We start from the raw sequence: 23,326 nt of genomic DNA, 5'->3' as shown, positions 1-23,326 counted from the left end.
AATTTGCTAAAATCCATCAAGATATAGCGGTAGTATTAGAATCGTTTATATACTGAAAATGAACAATACGCAATAAATATATGAGTGTTTGTAATTTTTATATATTAGAAAATCAAATGAATTATTAAGTTTTTTTTTTTCGTGAAGTTGATAACGAAAATAGCAAAATCCTATTCATTTTATGTAATATCTTGTTCGATACAAGTTTATGTACTGTTGAGACCGGCTACTTTTTAAGATTTTTCATTTCGTAAATTCCAATCTATTCGTTTGTCATCTCTGGATTGCTCTACTCTTTTTACTTTTCATTTAATCTGTTTGTTCAAAAATGTCGATTTTTTTAAAGCATAATTTGATTTTTGTGTTCATTTTCTTGCTAGTTTGAAAAGAATTAAAGTTTGTGTTGTCAGTTAGTATAAGAACATATGGCACTACCTCAGAAAATCACTACGATTTATTATATCCTCATATCGAGAATATCGTACTAAAATAACTATATAAGATGTTAATGTACGAACACCTTTTTTTGTTATTTGTAAAACTTGAGCGGTTAGGAGATACGTATCTATACTTTTCTTTTGTAATCATATTTTTGAAAACATTTTTTTTTGATATCTGTATTTTATCGTTTTATTACTTTATTGTACGCAAAGAAAATGCTTTATCTAGCAAACACATGGCTTGTCTGTTTCTCGTCTTCCAACCTTTTTCTTAGTTACCAATCGCAATTGCATTTTTGATTAGTAAACCGAACATACCGTTCAACCTCAATACCATTCAAGTTACCTACTTTTCAAATTATTGTAATTAAAACGCTAATTAATAAACTATTAACTTAATATTAATTTATTTGGTTAATCTCTTTGACTTTAATTTTTGAATCCCCATTTAAAATTGGAGATTAAAAAACTTTGTTTCACTGTCATAATATCTTCTATTCATCCATATTACGATTTTAATTTGTTCTTTTTATGTTTATAATCCAGTTCATGCTCCTTTATATAGTTTTGTTGTTAAGATCATGTACTCGACTTGCATACCGACATTATAGTTATCAGTTATTTTAATCTTCAATCATTCGTAGTATTGGATTATTTTATAAAGATTGTACTCATTGTTTTTTCTTTTATTCTTCAGACGACACCAGTAGAATCAGTCAAAGATTAGTTCAAATAGCAAAAGAACAAGGCTCTGCTGATAACATCACTGTGATAGTAGTGTTTCTTCGAGAACCGTCGAAAATTGCCGCAGAAGCCTACTGGGAAAATCGCAATTTGAATCCTGCAACTATGGAGGCGGGCCTCGACAATTCCAATAATCCGTTCGTTATGCCGAACGGCGCTAACACAGATAATATGATTAGTCAAAAATCAGACGGTTTACTGTTGAATCTAACAGATAATTTCAAACAAAATGGTGAGTCTAATATTAATATTCTTAATAAATAAATATTCAAATTGACTGTCATTTTCATATTTTCATTCAATTTCAATTGCCGACAATTTTGTTTGATCTACCATAGGCGTAGATTTTATAAATTTATTATTTTTATAAATACTTTTAATTCCAATAATCCGTTCGTTATGCCGAACGGCGCTAACACAGATAATATGATTAGTCAAAAATCAGACGGTTTACTGTTGAATCTAACAGATAATTTCAAAGAAAATGGTGAGTCTAATATTAATATTCTTAATAAATATTCAAATTGACTGCCATTTTCATATTTTCATTCAATTTCAATTGCCGACAATTTTGTTTGATCTACCATAGGCGTAGATTTTATAAATTTATTATTTTTATAAATACTTTTAAAAATATGTATATCTTATGCGACAAAGTATTCGTTAAAAGGTAATCGAATCATTATAAATTGGACGTCATTATTGTTTAGACAGATGAACTTAATTGTAGGCCTACTTGAATCTTAGAAAAAAATCATTATTATACCTTGTTTACTTGCTACAATTGAATATTAAATTATAAAACGTAAACGTTACGAGTAAAATGTACCTGCCTGTAAGGGAGTTTGGTTTAAACAGGGTACTAGACGCGAACTAAGCCCTTTTTGTACCCCATTCGTTTTTTTTTCTGGAAAACGAAATTTCAAAGCGAAAACCATAAAGGAAAATAAATTATTTGCAATTAAAACAAAAGGAAAAAAACTTTTCACTTCCAAAGCATTCTTATTACTCATCTTCTTTGATAACATGTTCAACACAGTCTTTCCAAAGCTCCTGGCGGTCTGCTGCTATAACTTGCTCTAGAAGTTCTACAATGTTTACTATTGTCAACCCAACCGAAACTTACTACTTCGTGACTGTCAAACCATGTTTCATTTAGATAAATTATGTGTCTATTAGAACTTCCGTAGTCTTTTATCTGACGCAAATACTTTTGTCGCCATCGAATGCTCATTGACGATTCGGTTATTGCCATCCGTTTATTCAGTTTTTTGTGTTTAAAACCACATGCTGACAAAACTTGACGTAATATTTCTAAAGTGGTATAATTGTATTCTGGATAATCTGCTACCTTTTGCTGTACTACTTCTAATGTCGCAACCCTGTTTTTCTTATATAAACTCTAAAAACATATAAAATCTTGGGTAACTATGTCAACTGATTTCAGCTTTTCTTTACATGTTTCTCGGTTCTGTGAACCCCTTTTGTGACTACTCGATATATGGAAAATTTATTCACTCTAGTTAAATCAGCAATTTTTATTATGATTGCATTATCAGATAGCTGAATATTTTACTTTTTTAAACAATCGAATATATTTAAAATAACTTGCTGTCTTTGTATACTTAAGTCGTCTAAAAAAGCCATATTCCTATTTATTTAAACAAATTTATAAATTAAAAGCGCCGCCACTGCTTATCGCATACTGTCTGACGGGAATATTTGGAAGAAATTGTGTACATACGCCTTCCGAAAGCTTCGTCCAATAGAATTTTATACGGGGAGTAAAAATTATTTTCATTTCTTAATTTGGTATGAGCGCCGTGCGTATGTATGAAATATTGATTGTTCCTCGCAATAATTTTCTTTTGCAATTGATATTGGAAGAACAATAACTAATTATCGATAGGTACGTCCGCTGCAAGGTAGGTTTTCACTGACAGTATTAAGTTTCTGAATCCATTTGTTTTGATACAAATATATTCAATCGGTTTTCAAACGATTCTTTCTTTTATATCTGTGATTTCCATGTATAAAGTCATGAATTTGTACGTAAAGTTTTGTGATACATTATCAAACGTTCACATCTTAAAAATTAATTTTCTCAGTTATGATTGCACCAAATTTAAAAAACTTTATATTGCTAAACAGAGAACTAAAATCTCTTTCCAACAAGGTGCCACACGACCCCCTCTCTTATTTAACATTTTCGAGGGGGTGCTTATAATTCAGAAGGAATTTTTTTATTCTGTAAATTGTCAATTTAAGACTAAAAATCGACCTGTTTCAGATTCTTTCCACATAGTACATAATAACGCTAAAATTGAATCTATTCCATACATATGGACTCCATTATGTTTTATTTAAATAGCGATAACACGTATATTTGCCATTTAGTTTTGTACTAGTATACCGTAAATAATTTAGCGATTTTTTTCTTTTATAAATTATAAAATTATAAATAAACAAATTCGTTCTAGGTACAGATTTGCAAACGTCTGACATTTTTTCAAACGAAAAGGCAAATGGTAAACGCTTAGCATCGGAATTTGATGATGAAGATTTCGGTCCAGAAACCGATGTTGATGGTTTAGACGACGCGCTATCGCCAGGTATTATTGTAGTTTTCCTTCTTTTTGTTACCTATGCTCAATAAATATCATTAAAATTCACTATAATTGTGACCATAAAAGAATAAATATAGCAAATTCCATATTTGTATAAATTCATACAATAATCAACTGATAGTTTAGTTTAGAAGGAATTAATTGTTTACTACCACTACGTCTTTCTTTATTAGATCCAAGAGAAACCAGCTCAAACAAGTTTTTAGATGCATTTTCCACATCGCCTAACAACAATCTATTAGCCGAAGAAGGAGTTTACAATCCGTTCATGGAACATCAGGAAAAAGCGGCCATGGAACTAGAAAATTTAAGGAAAAGAGAACATAGAGAAGAATTTGAAGAAGATGAAGAAAGAATGGGTAGAGAGGAAACGCCTACACCACCTGCTGATACTGGTGAGTTTTTTTGCCTTTTAAATCTATTTACTAATTATAAAACTTTTGAGAGCAATATGTTTTAATATTCAACTCAAGTATCGCTTTCAATTCTCTATATTTTATTCCAACTATAAATATTTTATCACAAACAACATTATTGAATTTTAAATCAAGCCAGTGTCGTATCGCATTTATGTAGATAGAAAAAATATGTTATGCCTCTGGTTTAAGACAATGAAAGTCGAAAGATCTTCTTGACATCCATGAATGAAAGTTAGTCACGTTATTTGCTGTCGACGAGGTGCATTGAAAAACAAAAAATTCTAGAAAGATCGCGCAGCGTCAGATAAATTTGAAATAAATCGTCGGAGAAAGGAAGAATAGAAAGTTTTTGGAGGCATATCTAGAATTTATATATTAAGATATGGTGAAAAAAGTGTACTAGAAAGAACTGAAATTGTGTTTTTTTTTTGACGTTATATTTTTGTCAAAAGTTCACCTATATCCGAGTATTTAGGGTATATTCGTAACGATATTATCACACAATTTTCATTTTTCAAAACGAAGTAAAGGAAAACCAGTTTTCAGGGCAATAATATTTACCCATTATTCAAGAAAAATGAAGATGGTTGTTTTTTTCATGTAATAGCAGTAAATACTCGTAGCGCGTGTTTTTTTAATCACATATTTATTTCTTTGTATTCAAGGCCGCACATTATTTATAAACGAAATAATATTTGAAACCATTCCATGTGTTATTCTCAAATAGGAATAAAATTCTTGTGTTTGAATCAGAAGTGATTCAACTCGCAGTAATTTCAACTGTTCATTCATAAAAAATTATAACGTTCTATCTATAATGTTGACGTTTTTCAATAATCTGATTATGGTCAATTTCATCATCGTCGACGTTTAATAGATCAGACACGAAGTTTGCAACTTTCAACTCAAAATGTTGACTTTCTTTCGCATTCTGTCTTGCGCTACCATTATAGCCAATCCGAGACTCTAGAATATTCTAGTATGATTTCCAGAACAATTCCAGATAATTTTCTTCATCTTCATCTTCTCGGACTTCATAGTCGAAGCGTTTGCCACCTAAGTGTTCCTTCAGCTTTTGGATAAATGCGGGTTGGATGGGGTATGACGCATCCAAATTTCTTTAAAATCTCCTGTGTTTGACGAGCGATGTCGGATTCTTTGTCATGTAGAAGCACTACTCCCTACGTCAATCACATCAATCGTCCCCTCGAGCCCCTGGATTGCTAGCGGTAGTTTGGTCAATGTTTCGAAATATCTGTGTTTATTATGGTGTCAGGTTGCATGAGGAGTACCTTCTTCCGATCCCAAAACACAGTCACCATAACCAGAGTGATGCTACTGACGAGATTGTTTTTTTTTTCGGTGGTGTACTGAAACATCCAGGTTTCATCTCCTGTGACGGTAGAGCTCATCAACTTCTTGTTGCCTACCCCCTCTCATTGTTGAAGAAACTTATGAGCGCTGGCGTGCTCTTTGTGTCTATAAGTCAGCATCTGGTGGACCCAACAAGCACTCACCTCGCGATAACATAACGTTCCTTTTAAAGTCCTTTCAAGTATATTGTGGGAAGCTTCAGGAGTGCATACAACGAACTCACGGACAGTGTCGCTCATATCTTTGAGCAGCTCACTGTCGATCTTCTGGACAATCGCATTCGAAACCGACGCGGCGGTCTTCCATTCTGTTCCTCATAAATTTCTCTGCGACCATTAGCAAAAGCCACGTATCATATAAAACTCCACGGATGGTAACTTCCTTGCGTGGAGAAACTGGATTACCTTTGGAAAAAAGTTACCACTTCAACGCTTTACATGTACAAGAAAAAAATTGTTGTGGTTTATTTGGTACTATCGTCATTTGTTGGTTCAAATAAACTACCCTTTACTTTTGTCTCAATAATTATGAATCACCCTGTTTGATTGGTATTATTCACTACGGTTGAATATACCTATATATAATTTTATGTATATATACATACAGATAGTAGACAGTCGCGAGTGGCCTAAAATGGTATTGAAATTCTTGACGTCGCCGAGCGAATGCTAGGCAAAATGTCTCCATTATTGTTTCCTCTTCGGGCTTAAGCAACCATATTAGGATAATGGAGAAATCATAAAATTAAACATTTGTCGCTTCGGTTTGCTTGAAATCAAATAAAGTACTTACACTGACTAATAGTTACACACTTGCAAATGCATGATGAAATAAGATTTGTACTTAAACGTGTTAAATTTTTTTATTGATATCATGTATGGAATGCAGTTGGCGTAACCTATAGGTGAACTGAAATATTTAGCATCAGAGTCGTTGGACATCATATTCAAATTGTATTATTTTAAAAATCAATTTTTTTCATACATATATCAAAATTTTATTGATTTTCAATTATCAAATTAACTGCTAATTCAAATTTCAGTGAAAGTTTCATATTCATATTTTCAACTTGTTTTATTCAAATACCTCAGTTAAATAAATCAAATCCGCCTCAAAATGAAAGAAATCCTAAAGATACGAGGAAAAATAGAAACAAATATTTATAATTGGATATGGCTTTTTCCATTCAAATCCAAAACATGTGATTTGAACGTATCAACCGCTTCTTCGGGTGTAGGAAAACGTTGCCTCGCAATTTATTATTGATCAGCGGGAATAAGGAGAAATCATTAAGTTACAAACAAGGACTGTGCGGCGGATGACCCATCAATTCGATGTTTTGACTGTTCGAAAACGTTTTTGTTTGATGTATGTCTTCTGCAGTTGGTTTCCCTGATTTTTTTGAAAATTTGTGGCAAACAAATGCTGGTGTACTATTCAGATTTGACCGTTCTACATTGCTCTAATGCAGAGGTTCCCAAACTTTTTTGTTTCGTAGACCCCTTGCCATATTTTATGGTTTTTATTAGACCCCCACCTGTTCTTTAAAAAAAATTAATAAATAAGTAGTTCCTATAGTGTAAAAGACAAAAAAAACACATTTTTATACATTAACTAATTTATTAATTAAATTTTAAACAAAATGTGTTATAAAAAAAAAAACAAAAAAGAAATTAATTCATTCAATGCGAGGGATGAACTTGATGCTTTAATAACAAATTATCAACATTTGGCTTCAATTTAGTAACATTTAATCTCAAATCTCCTCGGTTTACTATGTCCAGTTTGTTTCTTTTTTTTGTAGTAAGATTAGTAACTGCACTGAAACCTCTTTCTACGAGATATGAAGACGGAAAGGCAATTAAAAACTTTCTCGTGATATTCCACACTCCGGGATATGTAGCAGGTATGTCTTTCTGAAGCCAAAATTGTTGATAACCCTTTCTGAACTCTACCTTAAGTTCTTCGTTTGTACTTATTCCAATTAATTCTTCTTGTAATGAGATATCCGTCTCCTCAATATCACCATAAGGATTAATAATCCATTGTGGTATTACTAGCGTCAAAATATCTTCGAATCTCGTTTCAAAATCTGAGTAGAGTGCATTCAAATGATGCACATAGACTGGAACATCGTCTTCTTGACAGTTTACTTGGGATAAATTGGGAAATTGTGAAAATTCGCTCCGTCCAATGTTTTGCTTCATCATTTTAATTCTGGCAAGAAACGCTGAAATGACCGACTTTGTCTTAATCAAATTTAAACTGTCACCTTGCAACTGCAAATTCATCGTATTAAATTTAGCAAATAAATCGGTCAAATACGCGATGTCCGTTCTTCTTTTTAATAAACTTTCTTTTAAATTTTCATATCTACCATCGAGAAACTCTAGAACAGTTTCAAAAAGTGCAAAAAATCTTACCAAGCATAAACCTTTCGACAGCCAACGCACATTAGTGTGAAGAAGTAATTGGTGGAAGTTCTCGTCGTTATCTTCACACAACTGCGCAAATAATAGCGTATTCAACGCATTGCTGCGGATTCGGTTTACTGTGTCAATGACAAATTGCAGAGATTCATGCAATCTTTCATTCAAATTTTTAGCAACTAGGTGTTGTCTATGGATGACGCAATGTACTGCTAATACCCCGGGTACGCTTTCTTTAAAAAAGCTTATAAATCCACGATATCGACCAACCATGGCAGGTGCTCCATCGGTAGCTACAGATATTATATTTGATAGAGGAATTTCTTTTTCAATAAAGTAATCCCTCAAAACATGAAAAATTGATTCGCCTTTAGTGTCGGTTGCCAAAGTTCTCGCAAATAGCAATTCTTCGTGGATATTTTGATCCATAATAAAGCGAACATATGCTAGTAATAATGCTTCATTTCCAGGTAAAGTTGACTCGTCCAGTTGTATAGAGAAATGGGTCGTTTGCAAATATTTACATAGGAAGTTTTCAATATCATCACTCATTTCATCTATGCGTCTTTGAACAGAATTGTTGCTTAAGGGTATTTTCTTTATGATATCAAACGCAGGTTTGTGTAAAACAGTCTTTATAACCTCTTCAACGGTTGGCAAAATTAACTGCTCTCCAATGGTATGCGGTTTTCCGGATTTTGCTATAAGTAGCGAGATATTATAAGACGCTCGAAAACCATCATCATTTCTTTGTGACGTCAAAGTGAACATTTTGTCCAGCGTGGGTCTCTTCTGAAGATTCTCTTTGAGAGTTTGAAAATATTTCAAATCTTTATCTAATTTATCTGGATGACATCTTCTTAAATGATCTTCCAGCTTAGATGGCTTCATGGCGTCATTGCTAAATACTTTGTTGCATATAAGGCACAATGGCAGTTGTTTATTCGACAATGATGGAATAAAGCCAAACTTCAGATAATCAACATTGTACTGTCTACATTTCTTTTTTGATTGGGACATGCTTAGTATAGGTTATCTGTAGACAACGAAAGCTATTTATATAACATAAAACAATAATTAAAAATTTAATTTATTTATTTTAAATTTTTCTTCAGTTCTAACAACAAGAACAAAATTAATATTTTATAAAAAATAATGTAAGAGGTACTTACTTTTCTTCGAAACTTCGAATCAAATTAGTATTCCTTTCGTTGAGGATAACAAAGTAAAACACAAAGTGCACAGTGCTATTATTCAACTGATGTCAAACACAGCAAAATTAACACTGTTTTTGATTGAACCTTTATGGTCCGAGAGCCAGCTGTCGAAAATCGAGACGATTATTTAAAGCATGAGATTTACAGGGTAGATAGATAATGATATGAGGATTCCAAAAATCATAGCTTGCCTAATGTCCATCCACGGAATTGCCCCTAAAACGGGTTATTTCCGGTAATTATTTATAGTGCTGAAACAGTGGTATTTCGTTTTAAATTTGACTCAGATTTAAAGATCAGAATATATAGAATACAAAAAAATATATTATTTCTGAACAAGAAAATATTAAATTATCTCAGGCAAGCCTACGGAAACATAGGGCAAATTACCCTTAATTAGCCGCGCAATAGTGATACGAGAACAAATGTTGAATTTTTTACTAGTTATAATCGGAATTAAAGCACCGTACTATCATAGATTTGTAAATTATTTAATTCTGAACAAGAAAATATTAAATTATCTCAGGCAAGCCTGTGGAAACATAGGGCAAATTACCCTTAATTAGCCGCGCAATAGTGATACGAGAACAAATGTTGAATTTTTCACTAGTTAAAATCGGAATTAAAGCACCGTACTATCATAGATTTGTAGATTATTTAATTCTGAACAAGAAAATATTTATTAATTATACGGCGAGTTAAAGAAAACAACCTTTAATTCGTAATTAATTAATAATTTTATTGAAATTATAGAAAAAATTAATTATATGCAATTATTTTGTACTCTTTTAGAAATTTGAAATAGATCAGATGATCGGAATTCAGTTAATTTCATTCATCATTATCTATCTACCCTGTAAATCTCATGCTTTAAATAATCGTCTCGATTTTCGACAGCTGGCTCTCGGACTATTAGTGGACCGAAGTCCTCACAAAGAATATGCTTGCACATACATGAAAACGGAGCGTGTTGTCATTGCTCTCTTATTTCTTTCTTAAAAACAATTCTCCTTAATCAAATTTCAACAACAACGGATGTTTAATATTTACAAATCGTGATTCTTTTCATTAGCTTAGATTAGAGAGTGATTTTTGCTTCGATATACATTCGTTTGCTAACGTATGTGTTTTCCTTTGATGTAACGAATACAACATAAAATATATTAATAACTAATATAAAATTATATTATTATATAAAAATTTTGTAATTTTGAAAACTTCTATATATTGACCCCCATTTTTATTTCATGGACCCCCAATTTATTTTTTTGCCTACATAGACCCCTTGCATGACTTCATCGACCCCTGGGGGTCGATATGGACCACTTTGGGAATCACTGCTCTAATGGAACAGAGGCGACATGTCCAGCTATTTCGAAAAAACTTTTGCTTCGAAGTGCTTCGTGCGCGAACAACTTTTGTTGGATTTGGATCGGCTTGAAAGGGCCATTCAGTCGATTATTACAGCACCGCGAGTAAATTTTTTCAGCATTTCTTTACTGCAATCGACAATCGACTTTTTTGAGCAATTGTCCAATTATGCGGTATCCAACGCGAACAAATCTGTTTAAAAGCCAAATGTTGATGCAATATTAAATGTATGCGAGTGGAACTAACACCCAAGTTTGACTTAGACGCACGGTATGTCACATGACGATCTTGTAATATCAGATTACGCACAGCATCGGTATTTTCTGGCTCAACATCCGGTTTAGGTTGATCTTTACTAAATTCATCCTGTATCGAAGTGCGACACATTTTGATTTCGGGAAACCAACTACCAACATGCTGGCTCGAATTGATGCTTCATCACCAAAAGTGGAAGCGAGTTGATCGGCACACTGCTGTTGGTTTAATCCACGTAGAAAGTCATAAAAATTTCAATTTAATTCCATTTTTTGATCATAATGTTTAAAGTATCTGTAAACAACTCAAATAGCACTCGTATGACAAACAGTTCTGATATTCATCATTTAAAATGTCCAAACTTTATGATGGCAATATCAGATTTGACATATTCACATCAGTGTTGCCATATCTCAACAACCGTCGTAAGATATATATTAAAGTCAACTGTGAAAGGCCTCAAGAGTGTATGTATTCGTGCAAAAAAATATTTACATGGAAATTATAGTAGTTAAATTCTCTATTATGGCTAAAATGAGCTTTTTTTAACCAAAATAGAATAATAGAAATCAAAAATAAACCTATTTTTATTAAGTGTTTAGTTTGCGTTGTCCTAATTCTTCAAAATACAAATAAAAATTATGCCGCCAGATTGCAGATTAAATCTCTATAATTGAATTCCACAAATGTATAGTGACAATATTATATATCGATTTCATATACCAAGCAACACTCAATCAAAAATATTTGTAATAATTTTGAAATTTTTCAATAGCGACAAAGAGAGAAAGATTCAGTATTAGTTAATAAAATAATAAGTAGGTTCTAAGAAGAACTGTTAAATCTTTTCCAAATTTACAAAGCCATTTCTCTCCAAAGCCTATACACTCAGGTAATTCTGAAAAATTGAGAAAATCGCTATGTTTATACATTTTTTTGCATAACCAATTTATCTCTCTATTATTTACCTCCAAAATAGGTTTTCGTTTCGATCAGAAATGGACTTCGAACCAAAGTTAGTGTAGAAGGTAGTATTCAGTATAAAAAAAAAGTTTCCAAAGCTATTTACTATGTATAAAATTTTTATATATAATTAATTTCGATAAGATTTACTTATGAAAAATTGAATTCTGTGTATTACAGAACTGCCCCAGCTAAGAATAATTAATATCGATACTTAGAAATATATAATTTAGAATATGACGATGAACATATATTTGATAATAAAATTATCTTATGTATTTAGCTTTAGATGTATTTTAAGTATCATCTTACGTTATTTTTGGAACATTTATAAAATTTACACGTTAGGCTCGTTAACACAAAGCGAAACTAAAATAAATGTCTCGAAAGTTATTTCTTTTGCTGTATTTCTTCTATTTTCTGCCGGATGGCAACAGATCCACTTATATGCAATGGTAGCAGTTAATTTTAAAAGACATCTGGGACTTCTAAGTATTCCAAGTTCCCCGTCGAATTTTGTGTTCGGGTTATTTGCAGTAGCTACGCAATAAATTATAAATAAAATCAATTTGAGTACAGTAATTTATCCAAAACAATGTATGTTTTGGGGTGAGTTTTTTGAATGGAACCTAAATTGATGAAAATCGTCGATTATGCTAATACCTCTTATCATGATGGGGTGTGCAATTTTCTGGCTTTCGCGTCACTACTCGAGTGCCCTTTTCCCCGTTTTTAATGGACTGTATTTAGAGTGGTTTCAATCAGCCGCGCTGATTCCCACCGCTCTGCAATAATGAGAATCGACATTTATTTTGCCATGGAGTTATTCTAAACTCCAATATTCACTAATATAAATTTTAGGTAAATTTTCTCATCCATTCATCTAGTAAACAATACTTAGATTCTTTTTAAACTTTAACCATTCAGCTTCATTGTATTAGTATTTTATATATACAATATCAACTTTCTGTTTGAAATTTTAAATAATTCGAAAACGTAGCCTAATCATTCTTCCAAAGAGGAACTAACTATTTTCCTTGCTAATTTCCAGGCGAATATTAAATTACACCTTTTTCGAAGAATGTCTATATCGACTTCTTCAACAGCTCTCAATTTTGAGGACCGGATTCGATCTTATTCGATCTCTTCAGAACGATTCAACATATTTATGTTCAAAAGCTCGAATCAGAACTGAAAAAAAGCACCAACGTTCGTTGCTATTTGATTTATGTAATTGTACATGCATTAGCGATCGATATCCCGGACCCCATCCTTACCATCTATTGCTAACCATTAGTCAGGTAATTGACTAGCCGATAGTATTAATTAGTAGAAACGCGATGCTCGTCTATATATTTATAAATGTGACGGGTACACAGCTTCATGCCATCTAACAGCGCTGGTAAACATTTAATGTGTGGTGGAAACTAAAAAGTGATGAGTAATACCATCTATTCTTGGTTAACCATGAACTATGCTCTGGATATTTCTGAATTATTTATGTTTATTATATAATTATGAGAATTATTATGTAGAATTACTGCAAGAGCATGTATAAGGCAGGAGCTCACAGCAAAAGCTGTTAGTTGAATTTTGAAAATGGTAGTGAGCAATACAAGTAATCCGGTAAACGGATTTTCGAGAAAATTCCAAAATATCCTTGGAAATCAAAAGAGGCTCGAATTTTGAACAATGGTAGATAATGCAGTGAAAAAAAAAGTAAACAACAAGTTTTCGAGAAAATTCTATTGTAGTATTCTATTTGGAAAGTAGTAGAGGTTAAAGCTCAAGAATATTCGATCGAGATTTCAACCAAATGAAGGATTTGTTGAAGGTAATGTATGAAATGAGAACGGAAATAAAGAAGAGCCAAGAATAAATCAATAAGGATCAAGAAAATTTGAATGCAAGTCAAGTAGAACTGGAAGGATATGTGAAGAAGAAATAGGGAGAGGCCCAGAAGAACTGAAAGGTGAAATAGAAAAGGGATGGTCTAAGTAAGTAAGTAATCAATCAAAGAACAAAAAAAAATGAACTAGACGTACCAGATACAGATACCAGAGATAAAAGAGACTAGAAGCTGTGGAAAGTTCCAGAACTTAAAACGCCAAAGGATGGGTGCTGAAAGTAGATTTGAAGAAGAAGCTGCTGAGAAGAATAGAACAGGAACAGGGTGACTTTAACGAGGATAAAACAGTGTGAAAAGCAATATTTGTATGAAAAATGCGTTTCCAGTCGAAGCGCAGCAACCCTCTAATGGTAAATCTGTATTTAATTGTACCCCTAAAAGTTAAAGCCATCACGACCATCTAATTTGAATTATTTCTTTTCATCAGAAAAGATTATGTAAGAGAAATTTTTATAATAATATGTTTAAAATACAGGCAACTTTTACAAAATTCCTATTGTAGTTCAAATTCTTTCAAGCAAACTGCATGATAATTTTATGACGCGCAAGGATACTAGGCGCTGTTAACTCACAAATTTTGTGCAATATTCTTCTAGTGGCACATCACATTTCATAGTTATACTTTCACTAACTTGTAAACTTGAGTATTGCTTGCGACAAATCTTTCAGTTCAGTTTATGGGCTGCCGCTTTTTCAGTTTGATCCACAATGAATGCGATTTCTTAAATAATTCTTCCAGAGAATCTGTTCCGTGTTGGTTAATACATAATAACATTTTTCTATGTTTTTTAAAATAAATTATGTAAATCGTTTCAAAAAAGGTGTATTTTAGTTTTAATTTCATTACATAACGAACATTATATTCGACAAAAATAAATATTTTTGATTGGTACCACACACTGCTAACTTTATCATATACTTTCTAAGTCTTTCCACTTTCCATTTGAACTTTTGACTGTCACTTGAAGATAGGGATCAAAGTTGCACAGAAATAATGTAGTTTTTCATACCGTGACGTTTTGATACAATTTTGGTCTTCATCAGATTCAAATAATTTCTGTTCGATTGCTATTACTATTTGCTGCAATATTATTTCTCATTATCTCTTTGTTATTTCTTATTCATTTGTTAACCATGTTAAAATCGCTAATATAATTTTCAGTCATGCACAAAATTTCTAAGAAAATTGATTCTTTTAAATATGAACCTAACCAATACCTTCATACTACAATTTTGTAATTAAAAATTAGTCTCCATTATCGCAAAACGGTATTTTTCATTTTGTTGCTCAACACCAACTATAGTAACTGTTTTTCCATCATTATAAAACATTAACAATTATATCGTTCTTATTTACCGGTACCTCGATCAGAACCCCACACATTTAACCATCAACCAACTCGCTCAATTATAAGAAAGTGTTTATATTAGTGCCTTTCACCGTGTTTAAGCATGGCACCACGCTCTTTATTAAAGTATCGAATTCCATTCCCGTTGAATGTATCGAATGCTAATAATAAACGGTGCAGAGTGATTCACTGAATATGACCTGTATATCAAGTATTGAGCTCGCTTTTAAAAAATTACGATGTGAGTAATATTGTCGGAATATATGAAAATATATTTTTGTTCCTACGACCATATAAATAAGCATTCTTTACAAACTAAAGTTCATCTCCCCACAAATGTTTTTTTGGCTCTAGAAAATCGAAAAATCATCCGATTTCGATGAATTTCGTTTAAATCTTCGTTTTTACGGCGGATTTACATGAAAAATTATGGGAATAAAAAAATGAAAACTTAGTTTCAGAGCTCTAAATGTTCATGAAAATGCACTCATTCGCGTATAATTGTTGATAACTTTTTCATAATCTACACAAAAAACAAATAAATAGAAAAAAAAATTATACAAAAATGTTGATTTATCATGTTTTTACAATTAAAAATAATAATAATCTTATATATTAAAAAAATTGATGATTTCCATTCAAAGTCCGTTCAGGCGTTTTAACCAACAGATTTGCTTAATTTTTTTTTTTCAATGAAAGGTATTGATGCACAGATCAGCATCAACCATCGGATTTCATCTAATTTTCACCATTCTCAAGTTATACTCAAATGCGATTTCCCCCTGTACATTACTTATGGGAGTTTTTCACATACACACGTTCTATCCTCAATATCTCAGGTTCTATTCAAGATAGAGACTTCGTTTTGGTTTAAGAACACTCGCTGAAACACCTTCTTTCTTTTGAGTTTTTGATCACTTAAATCGGTTGAGTTGGAGAGGAGCTAGGTGCGGACATTCAATATGGATTTTTATGAATTTATGTAGGTTTTTGACAATTTTTCTACATTCAAAGATCTATATCTCAGGTTCTAACATAGCTACAGAGTTCGTTCTTTTCTATTATATTGATTTCTGATACTTATTTAATGGATTCGATGCGAGCGAAGCCGCGGGTAAAAGCTAGTTTCTCTTAAAATTGACGTTTTCTCACATATAATCATTTGTACCTTTTTTATTAAAGTTATATGAACAAAAAAATTCTTAAAATCATTTATTGTAAACAAGAGTACAATATCAAAAGTTAACTTTGGAAAATTGAAAATTATTAGTAATATTTATTTGCCTTTTCGACCCATATTTGCAGGTATCTGCATTCTTTGTTTAGTAAAATTTGTAAAAACCAATAAAAACAGAATTTGAAATCCACAATACATAAAACTAATGGCTGATTTTGGTATGTATGACTAAATTCAAACTTTTTCGCATATATATTGCAAGTACTTTTCAATACATGTGAAAAAAAAATGAATGTTTTTTTAGAACCGGATGACTTTTAATTTAAATTGAAACAATTGGTTTTTTTTTTAATTCGAGATATTATCAGGTACTCTAATATAATTTTAACAACATGACCGCTGCCATTGGCCAGTACATGAAGTAGTACAATTTTCATATACACTTTTCGGCGATTCCCGTCGATTGTTGGGTTCCTTGTGCACAAGTGATCCCGGTTTATCCTTCTTAATGTGTATCAATATAGACGTCGACAAAGTCGAATTAGCGAGGCCCCTTTTCTTTCGTTCCCTATAAATCTATCTCACCAAACATGATTTGAAAGGGCATTTCCTCTCATGATAGTGAAGAAATATAAATATGCGGAGAGAAAATATTAAAAGGCTAACGTATCTTTATAAAGCGAAAACCTCAAGTTATGTTTTGTATACTGTACTTTCATTTTTGTTTTGCTTATAGCGATACAGATATCATAATTTCACCAATATTTGATATTTTTTATTGAATGCGAAACAAGGGCGCAGGGTCACTTAGTCCACGCCTAGCTAAGCCACTGTACGTAGACACGTGACTTGACAAGTCCCCTATGAAAATAATTTATTTTTGTACAGTCGTATGAACGAGATGATCAGTTAAAATTCGTCAAATATTTCTTATAGGTTTTAAATTGTTTGTGACATGTGGTGCCATCTCTGCAACATCAAGGCCTCCCACGTGAAATACAAATGTATAAGTTTACCTTTGATCACTGAAGACAATAACTTGGTTATCAAAACACGTTTCAAACAGTATAATTGTTGGGATATTGGCAACAATAAACTGTGCATTGTTCAGTGTGAATATCACCAATGGTTCCAGAAATTTCAACTGAATTGTCTTCACTGTAACAGCATTTCTAAAGACATAATGTGCAATTATACCACCAGATCAAACATTCTTGTTTTTCTGGGTATATTGGTGTTTCGACAATAGCTCATGGATCAATGGCAATGCTTCCTTCCTCCCATTCCGTTAACGTACTGTGCGAGTGATGATCTTGTGTTTTCATCTAAGTTGAATTCTAAATGCACTCAAACCCAGATCTTTGCGCAAAATTTTTCTCCAGATAGATAAATACAAGGTCACTTGTTAAACGCGATGACGTATTCGGCGTCTTACGGGATGCTTACAAAAGACATGTCTCTTGAATTATTTATTTCTGAATAAATTTGAACCATTTGAAAACATTACTCCTTTGTCATACTATACATACTAAACTACCAGACCACAGAACTGAGAACTGTCTCATAGCTTATTGAAAATAAATTGCTAAATTGGAGCTCTTCGCCTCTTAAAAACACTTTGAGTAAACTTAAATATTCATGAAAATACGTACAATTGATTAGTGTTCATGGAAACACAACTTGATAGGAAGAAGTTTTCTTGCACTCACGTTTGGTTTTACGCAACTTAACGTCTTGCTTACAGGATACATACTAGTGTTGTATCTCTCACTTTATTCCAGAGGTGTCAAACTTAATTTTGCACAGGGCCATATATTAAATTTTGAATTCGTAGGTGGGCCAGATTGAAAATAAAAATAAATGAACTGAAATGTTTAAAATACGGTTGTTGAAAATCATACCAAAGTTATAAAAGACGGTAGGTAATTATGTTGAGCTCGAGGATCCAGATACCTGACTTCTCTTGTTTTTGACTAGCTCATTGATGTCAGGTATCATAGTCGTTCTACTTATTTTAGAATTGACTGGAGATGTTCATTCGTAAGTCTTATGCGATGTTCTTATTTATTTTCTGCTCACATGAATAGGTACTAACAAACATGCAGAGAATGCGTGCTGCATGCTTTTTTAATTCCGGGTAATTATCCAAACTCTTGAAACATTGTGTATAAAATGTAAGAGCGTTGATGTCATTAAATTTTTCTTTCAAAATACTGTCCGATTGAAGATCTATCAACTCCATTTGCAAATGAACTGGTGTCTGAGAAACTTCAAAATTGAATGGATTGTTGAACATTGAGCATTTCATTCATTTTGTGAAAGTCTTCAAAACGATTGTTGATTTCCGTAAACAAATTTTGCAAAAGTTGAGAATATTCATCCAATTTTTTTGATTCATTGTGCGAAATGATTTTAAATGAGGGAAATGGTCCAAAGTTTGATTTTTTATCTGATTTTCCCACAGCCTCAACTTTGTTTCGAAGGCTTGAATATATAAATACATCTGAGCGACAATCAGATTTTTACTCTGTAACTTTATATTCAGATCATATCTACTAAAAAGGCACAATCAATCCACCTGTCATTGTCATAATCAATTGGTTTGCCGTTTTCTAACATGAAAGCTTGAATAGGATCACGTAATGCAAACAATCTTTCTAAAACTACTCCCCAACTGAGCCAACGAACTTCGGGCAAATAAGGGACATTGGCCAAACAACTTTTCGTCCAAATATTGTAAAAATTGCCTGAACTACGGTGATTTAGTTCTCTGCTCCTTATAAAATTTATAATTTCAATTCTAGGTGGCATGACATGGCTTATTTTTAAACGTTTGGATGCCAGTGATTCCTGATGAATTATACAGTGTAATTCCACAAAATTCCCTGATGTTTTCTGTTTTAATTTAGTTACAACTCCGAGAGTACGAGTATTTAAAACATCCGTAGAGGAATCGAATAAGTCTAAAAGTTCTAAAAAACAAGATTCTTCTTTCTGTGACACATTGCGATCACAGGTCCTCAAAAACTAGCTAGTACTTTAAAATTTAACATTCATTCATCTAACAAATATTTCTAACAGAATACATATTTCCGCTATTTCTATTAATACGCAGTATATTTTTTTCCGGCAAAGAATTCAGTAGAAAAACCTTGAGAAAAGCGTATGCAAATGTCACTTGGCACCAAAAAAATTTTGGGTTTTAGCTTTAGCATTATTTTAGTACTCTCTTAGTAATCGACAAGAAAAATCCCAAAAATGTAGTTTCATTCATCTTTCTAGTTTGTCTGCTTATTTTAGAGCGACTTCATCTTCATCCATGCTTTTACATGTTTTTTTCCACTTAGGAATGTAATGATAGATACAAGCATCGTTTACAGTTATAAATCGATATAATAATCAAACTGGGCTAGCATGAAACACTCCAAAAAGAGTATGAAAAAATGCTCATTCGAATGTATTTTTAATTCAAAATAATTAAACGCGCCTATATGTTACGCATGCCTAATGCTTCAGTCCATATATATGTATGACAAACACGTTCGTTAAAATATGCTCAAATATCTTTCTGATATTTTCTCAACTTTAATATGACAATCTGTCAACTGTTCAAATCTTCCAATCGGTTAAACGCAAGAAACGTAAAGGAATATAGTATTTTGATATCCGGGCATCCAAACGTCAATCGGCAAGTACCTATACTTCAACAGAATTCTCTATTGCTTCCGTTACCTTTTGGAATTTTGAAGCGAAGATTTCTACCCATTTTCTCTACATCGAAACTTCAAGTCCGAGAAATTATGATTATCCACTTTTATGGCATGTGGTGGAAAAATCTATCTAAAGTAATTAACAGTATAATTACATATTTATATTATGTGTAATAATGGAGTACTATATTCTTATTTTTGCAGTGCTGTCAGCACACAAAACTTCACACACACGTTATGTTGGCGATAGAGTGAGATGGAACTGTTATTTTTTGTTTAAATTTTTCTTTTATCCAATTTTCTTAAAAAAGTTGTTTTTCAACATTCTGAATAATTGAAAAAATTCAATATTATTGAATCTCCATCCCAAATGAAACATTTTATACACTTTCATTTTTTATTTTCTTAATAATAGGCATATTTCTTTATTCTAATACACTGTAGTGTAAATATTATTGAATGCTTTGACTTGACATCAATAAATCAGATAATACAACATGTAATAAACTGATTCTTCTGTTAAATGTTGTAATTTATCGAATGGTCGTAGAAAAAACATTGTGTTGTATTCGTGTGGAGACCTTCTTTCTTGCTCGTATCAATACAAACTTGCATGAAGTCAACTAAATTATTCCTATCAATTCATTTGTCCAGCAGATTAGCATTTTGAATATTCGTCATAAAAGTTATGATTTGTTTGTTGAAAAACATATTATTATTGCTCGTATTAAAATATATCACCAATTATGATAAAAATTGTAATCTTCATATAATATATTTACAATAATAATGTTCAGTTCTGTAACACAAGTGAAATGTTACATCCGTTATATATAAGAATGAACTGGATAGGTATGCTCCAACTCTATATATGTCATTTCGACCTCTGTTGATTCGATACAACACGCAAGCGTAATCCGTTGCCCAACCCGATTTCTCAGTCTTGCACCGGCTTTGAGATAGATTTTAAGTTTTAACGTTATTCTTATGCTTTTAAGTGCCTGTAAATTTCAACATTTTGTATGTTTTTCTACTCCCTTGTTCTGTGATATATTTTAACTTGTGTATTTATTTTTTATATCTATAGTAAGGTAAGATTATGTTTAGGAATTATGGCTTTTGTAAAGATCAATGTTGTAGTGTCCTTAGTGTAACCGAGAACCACAGCATGGTTGGTTCTCCATATACAAAATTAGAACACTGTTAAAATCGTTTACCGATGTCTGCGTAGATCAACATTTCGCGACATTTTGTCTATTCAGGTGTTCTTTGTTTACGTGTAATATTTTTTTGTCGCCTGCACAGGAAATTAGTTAAGTTGTCAGAAGTGTTATTCTAAACATTATTTTAAATATAATTGTAGATTTTTTACAATTTGAGTTTACCGGCATGAGTGAGTCACACCTTTTGACACCTACATTATTGCGCAAGGATGTTCAAATATAGAATTGCTTATTGTACTTGCTATCTGCATAATTACCTGTCTACCTTGATTGCGTTATAAAATAAACGAAAGTTATGGTCCTTGTAACAAAAAAAAATTTAATCTGAATCCACAATAAAAAATTTATTATGCACAATATATATTTTATTTTAAGGTGAAATTTATTTCTACAAGTTAATATCTTGCACCAATTTAGATTTTGCAAAATAATAAGCACCATTTTGAAGTTACTTCTGAATTTTTTTTATTCAAGAAAGTGTTTTTCAAATGGGGAACCATTAAATGATGTGTAAGTGTAAGTAATTAGTACATTGTGTTGAAAATCAGGATACTACATAGCTAAACAACTAACTTCCTAACATAAAAGATCACAAACATTACCAAAAAAATATTTTGATAAACTCTCCTCACTCTCATGTTAAAAACGCTGAATATATCTCTCTTTGTTATTTTACTAACATTTGAATACACCTTCCCCAGAAAAATAATTACATGTTTATTTTTAAACTGTGAGATATTGTTTCAAGAAATTATAATAATCTATGGACCATAAGGTAAACACTTCTAGATCCACTCGCGATTTGATTTTTCCTAATATCACTTTTTGATACAATCCTAACAATGTCCATGTTGAAGAGGCATCATTAACCTTAGTAGTTTGAATTTGGGCACAGCTGATTAGTTGAGTGGATGCTTGTGCAATATAAAACAACCATAACCTAAGCTATTTTTATATTGTTATCTGTTTCATAGTTTTTGTTGTTTGTTTCTTATTTTAATTTATAAGTTGTAAATGGACTTTTCATTATTTTATTTTAGGAAATATAAATTAATTAAATTAACATGAATGTATTTAAATAGTTTGCTACAAATAAGTATGTATTTCTGAATAGAATAGATATACAGGAAGTCTCCTGTATATCTATTTTAGTTTATTATTTTAGTCAAAAAATAATTTAGTTTGTTCAGTAAAAATCAAACATTTTCATGTAATAAGTATCCAAAAAATGCACATATATTTCACAATAATGTTGAAAATACTGGCAACATTGCAATACTTCCCTTAAATTTGGTTTTCTGTATCGACACATAGAAAACACTAATTACTTGGCACCAATAAAGTAGCTTTAAATTGCATTTTTTGCTTTTTTTTGGGATAAATGTACCTTTACAGAAATGTGCTAAATGTAATATTTGTATGTATTGGTATGTCAGTTAGGGAGAGTTATATACCTTCAACTTTGGACATGTTAATGTCACATTTGTTTGGAAAGAACTAGATAGAAAAGTGTAATTTCTTTGAGATATCCTGTGTTTTTTTAGCTGATACTATACCAATACTAGAATTTATTTTGATTTAAAAAGATAACATAGTTATCAAATATGAATTACATAATTAAGTATAGTGGCAGTTTGTTCAGAGTAGAAAGGTCCAAAAAAATGTCAAGAAATATTCCAATAGAATGCTCAATTTGAGATAGAAGACAATATAATGTACAGTTGGCAAATTCTAAGGAGATAAAAGTTGGTTTTTAATTATTTTAATTATTGTTGAATTTCTCTTACTTCTTCACTCTTCACTAAGAGTATGTACCCTTGCTGTTTATTGCAGTCCTTCTATCTTTATATTCAGAATATATAATTTGATCAACAGTCGCCAAGTCATTATATTTCTGAAAACTTATCAAATTTCAATATGACCAGTATGACCTCATAATTAATTATATAAGAATATCCAAAATGAATTTCACTTAACGTGTATACCTCCAAAGATCATTAACCCACCAGTGATTTTATATCCTACATTGAAACTTTGGTAAAAAAAATAATACATGCTGCTACATATTTTTTTTAATATCTGCTTTTAGATGTATTTGATAGTGTATTGTTTAAATATT

At 31.6% G+C, this 23,326-nt stretch overlaps 2 protein-coding genes across 2 annotated transcripts in view; one reads left to right on the top strand and one right to left on the bottom strand.

Moving 5' to 3' along the window:
- Window positions 1-23,326, top strand: part of LOC130452703 (uncharacterized) — a 192,545-nt gene that overhangs the window by 145,892 nt on the left and 23,327 nt on the right. Inside the window, exons 8-10 of the mRNA XM_056792116.1 lie at window positions 1,138-1,416; window positions 3,665-3,796; window positions 3,985-4,206. Of these exons, the coding sequence (XP_056648094.1) occupies window positions 1,138-1,416; window positions 3,665-3,796; window positions 3,985-4,206 (633 nt within the window). The remainder of the gene's footprint in view (window positions 1-1,137; window positions 1,417-3,664; window positions 3,797-3,984; window positions 4,207-23,326) is intronic.
- Window positions 7,205-9,711, bottom strand: LOC130452706 (SCAN domain-containing protein 3-like). The gene is made up of 2 exons (XM_056792119.1): window positions 9,206-9,711; window positions 7,205-9,069 (listed from the first exon to the last, which is right to left on the bottom strand). The coding sequence occupies exon 2, from the start codon at window positions 9,051-9,053 to the stop codon at window positions 7,287-7,289; it is 1,767 nt and encodes a 588-aa protein (XP_056648097.1). The 5' UTR covers window positions 9,054-9,069; window positions 9,206-9,711; the 3' UTR covers window positions 7,205-7,286.

Source organism: Diorhabda sublineata, chromosome 2, assembly GCF_026230105.1.
Source record: "Diorhabda sublineata isolate icDioSubl1.1 chromosome 2, icDioSubl1.1, whole genome shotgun sequence".
Taxonomy (NCBI): domain Eukaryota; kingdom Metazoa; phylum Arthropoda; class Insecta; order Coleoptera; family Chrysomelidae; genus Diorhabda; species Diorhabda sublineata.
The sequence above is the reverse complement of the archived record's forward strand: the minus strand, read 5'-3'. Positions and strand labels throughout refer to the sequence as shown.

What these genes read in the sequence shown, in the direction of transcription:
- LOC130452706 (XM_056792119.1), bottom strand. Translation starts at nt 9,053, where the DNA reads ATGTCCCAATCAAAAAAGAAATGTAGACAGTACAATGTTGATTATCTG.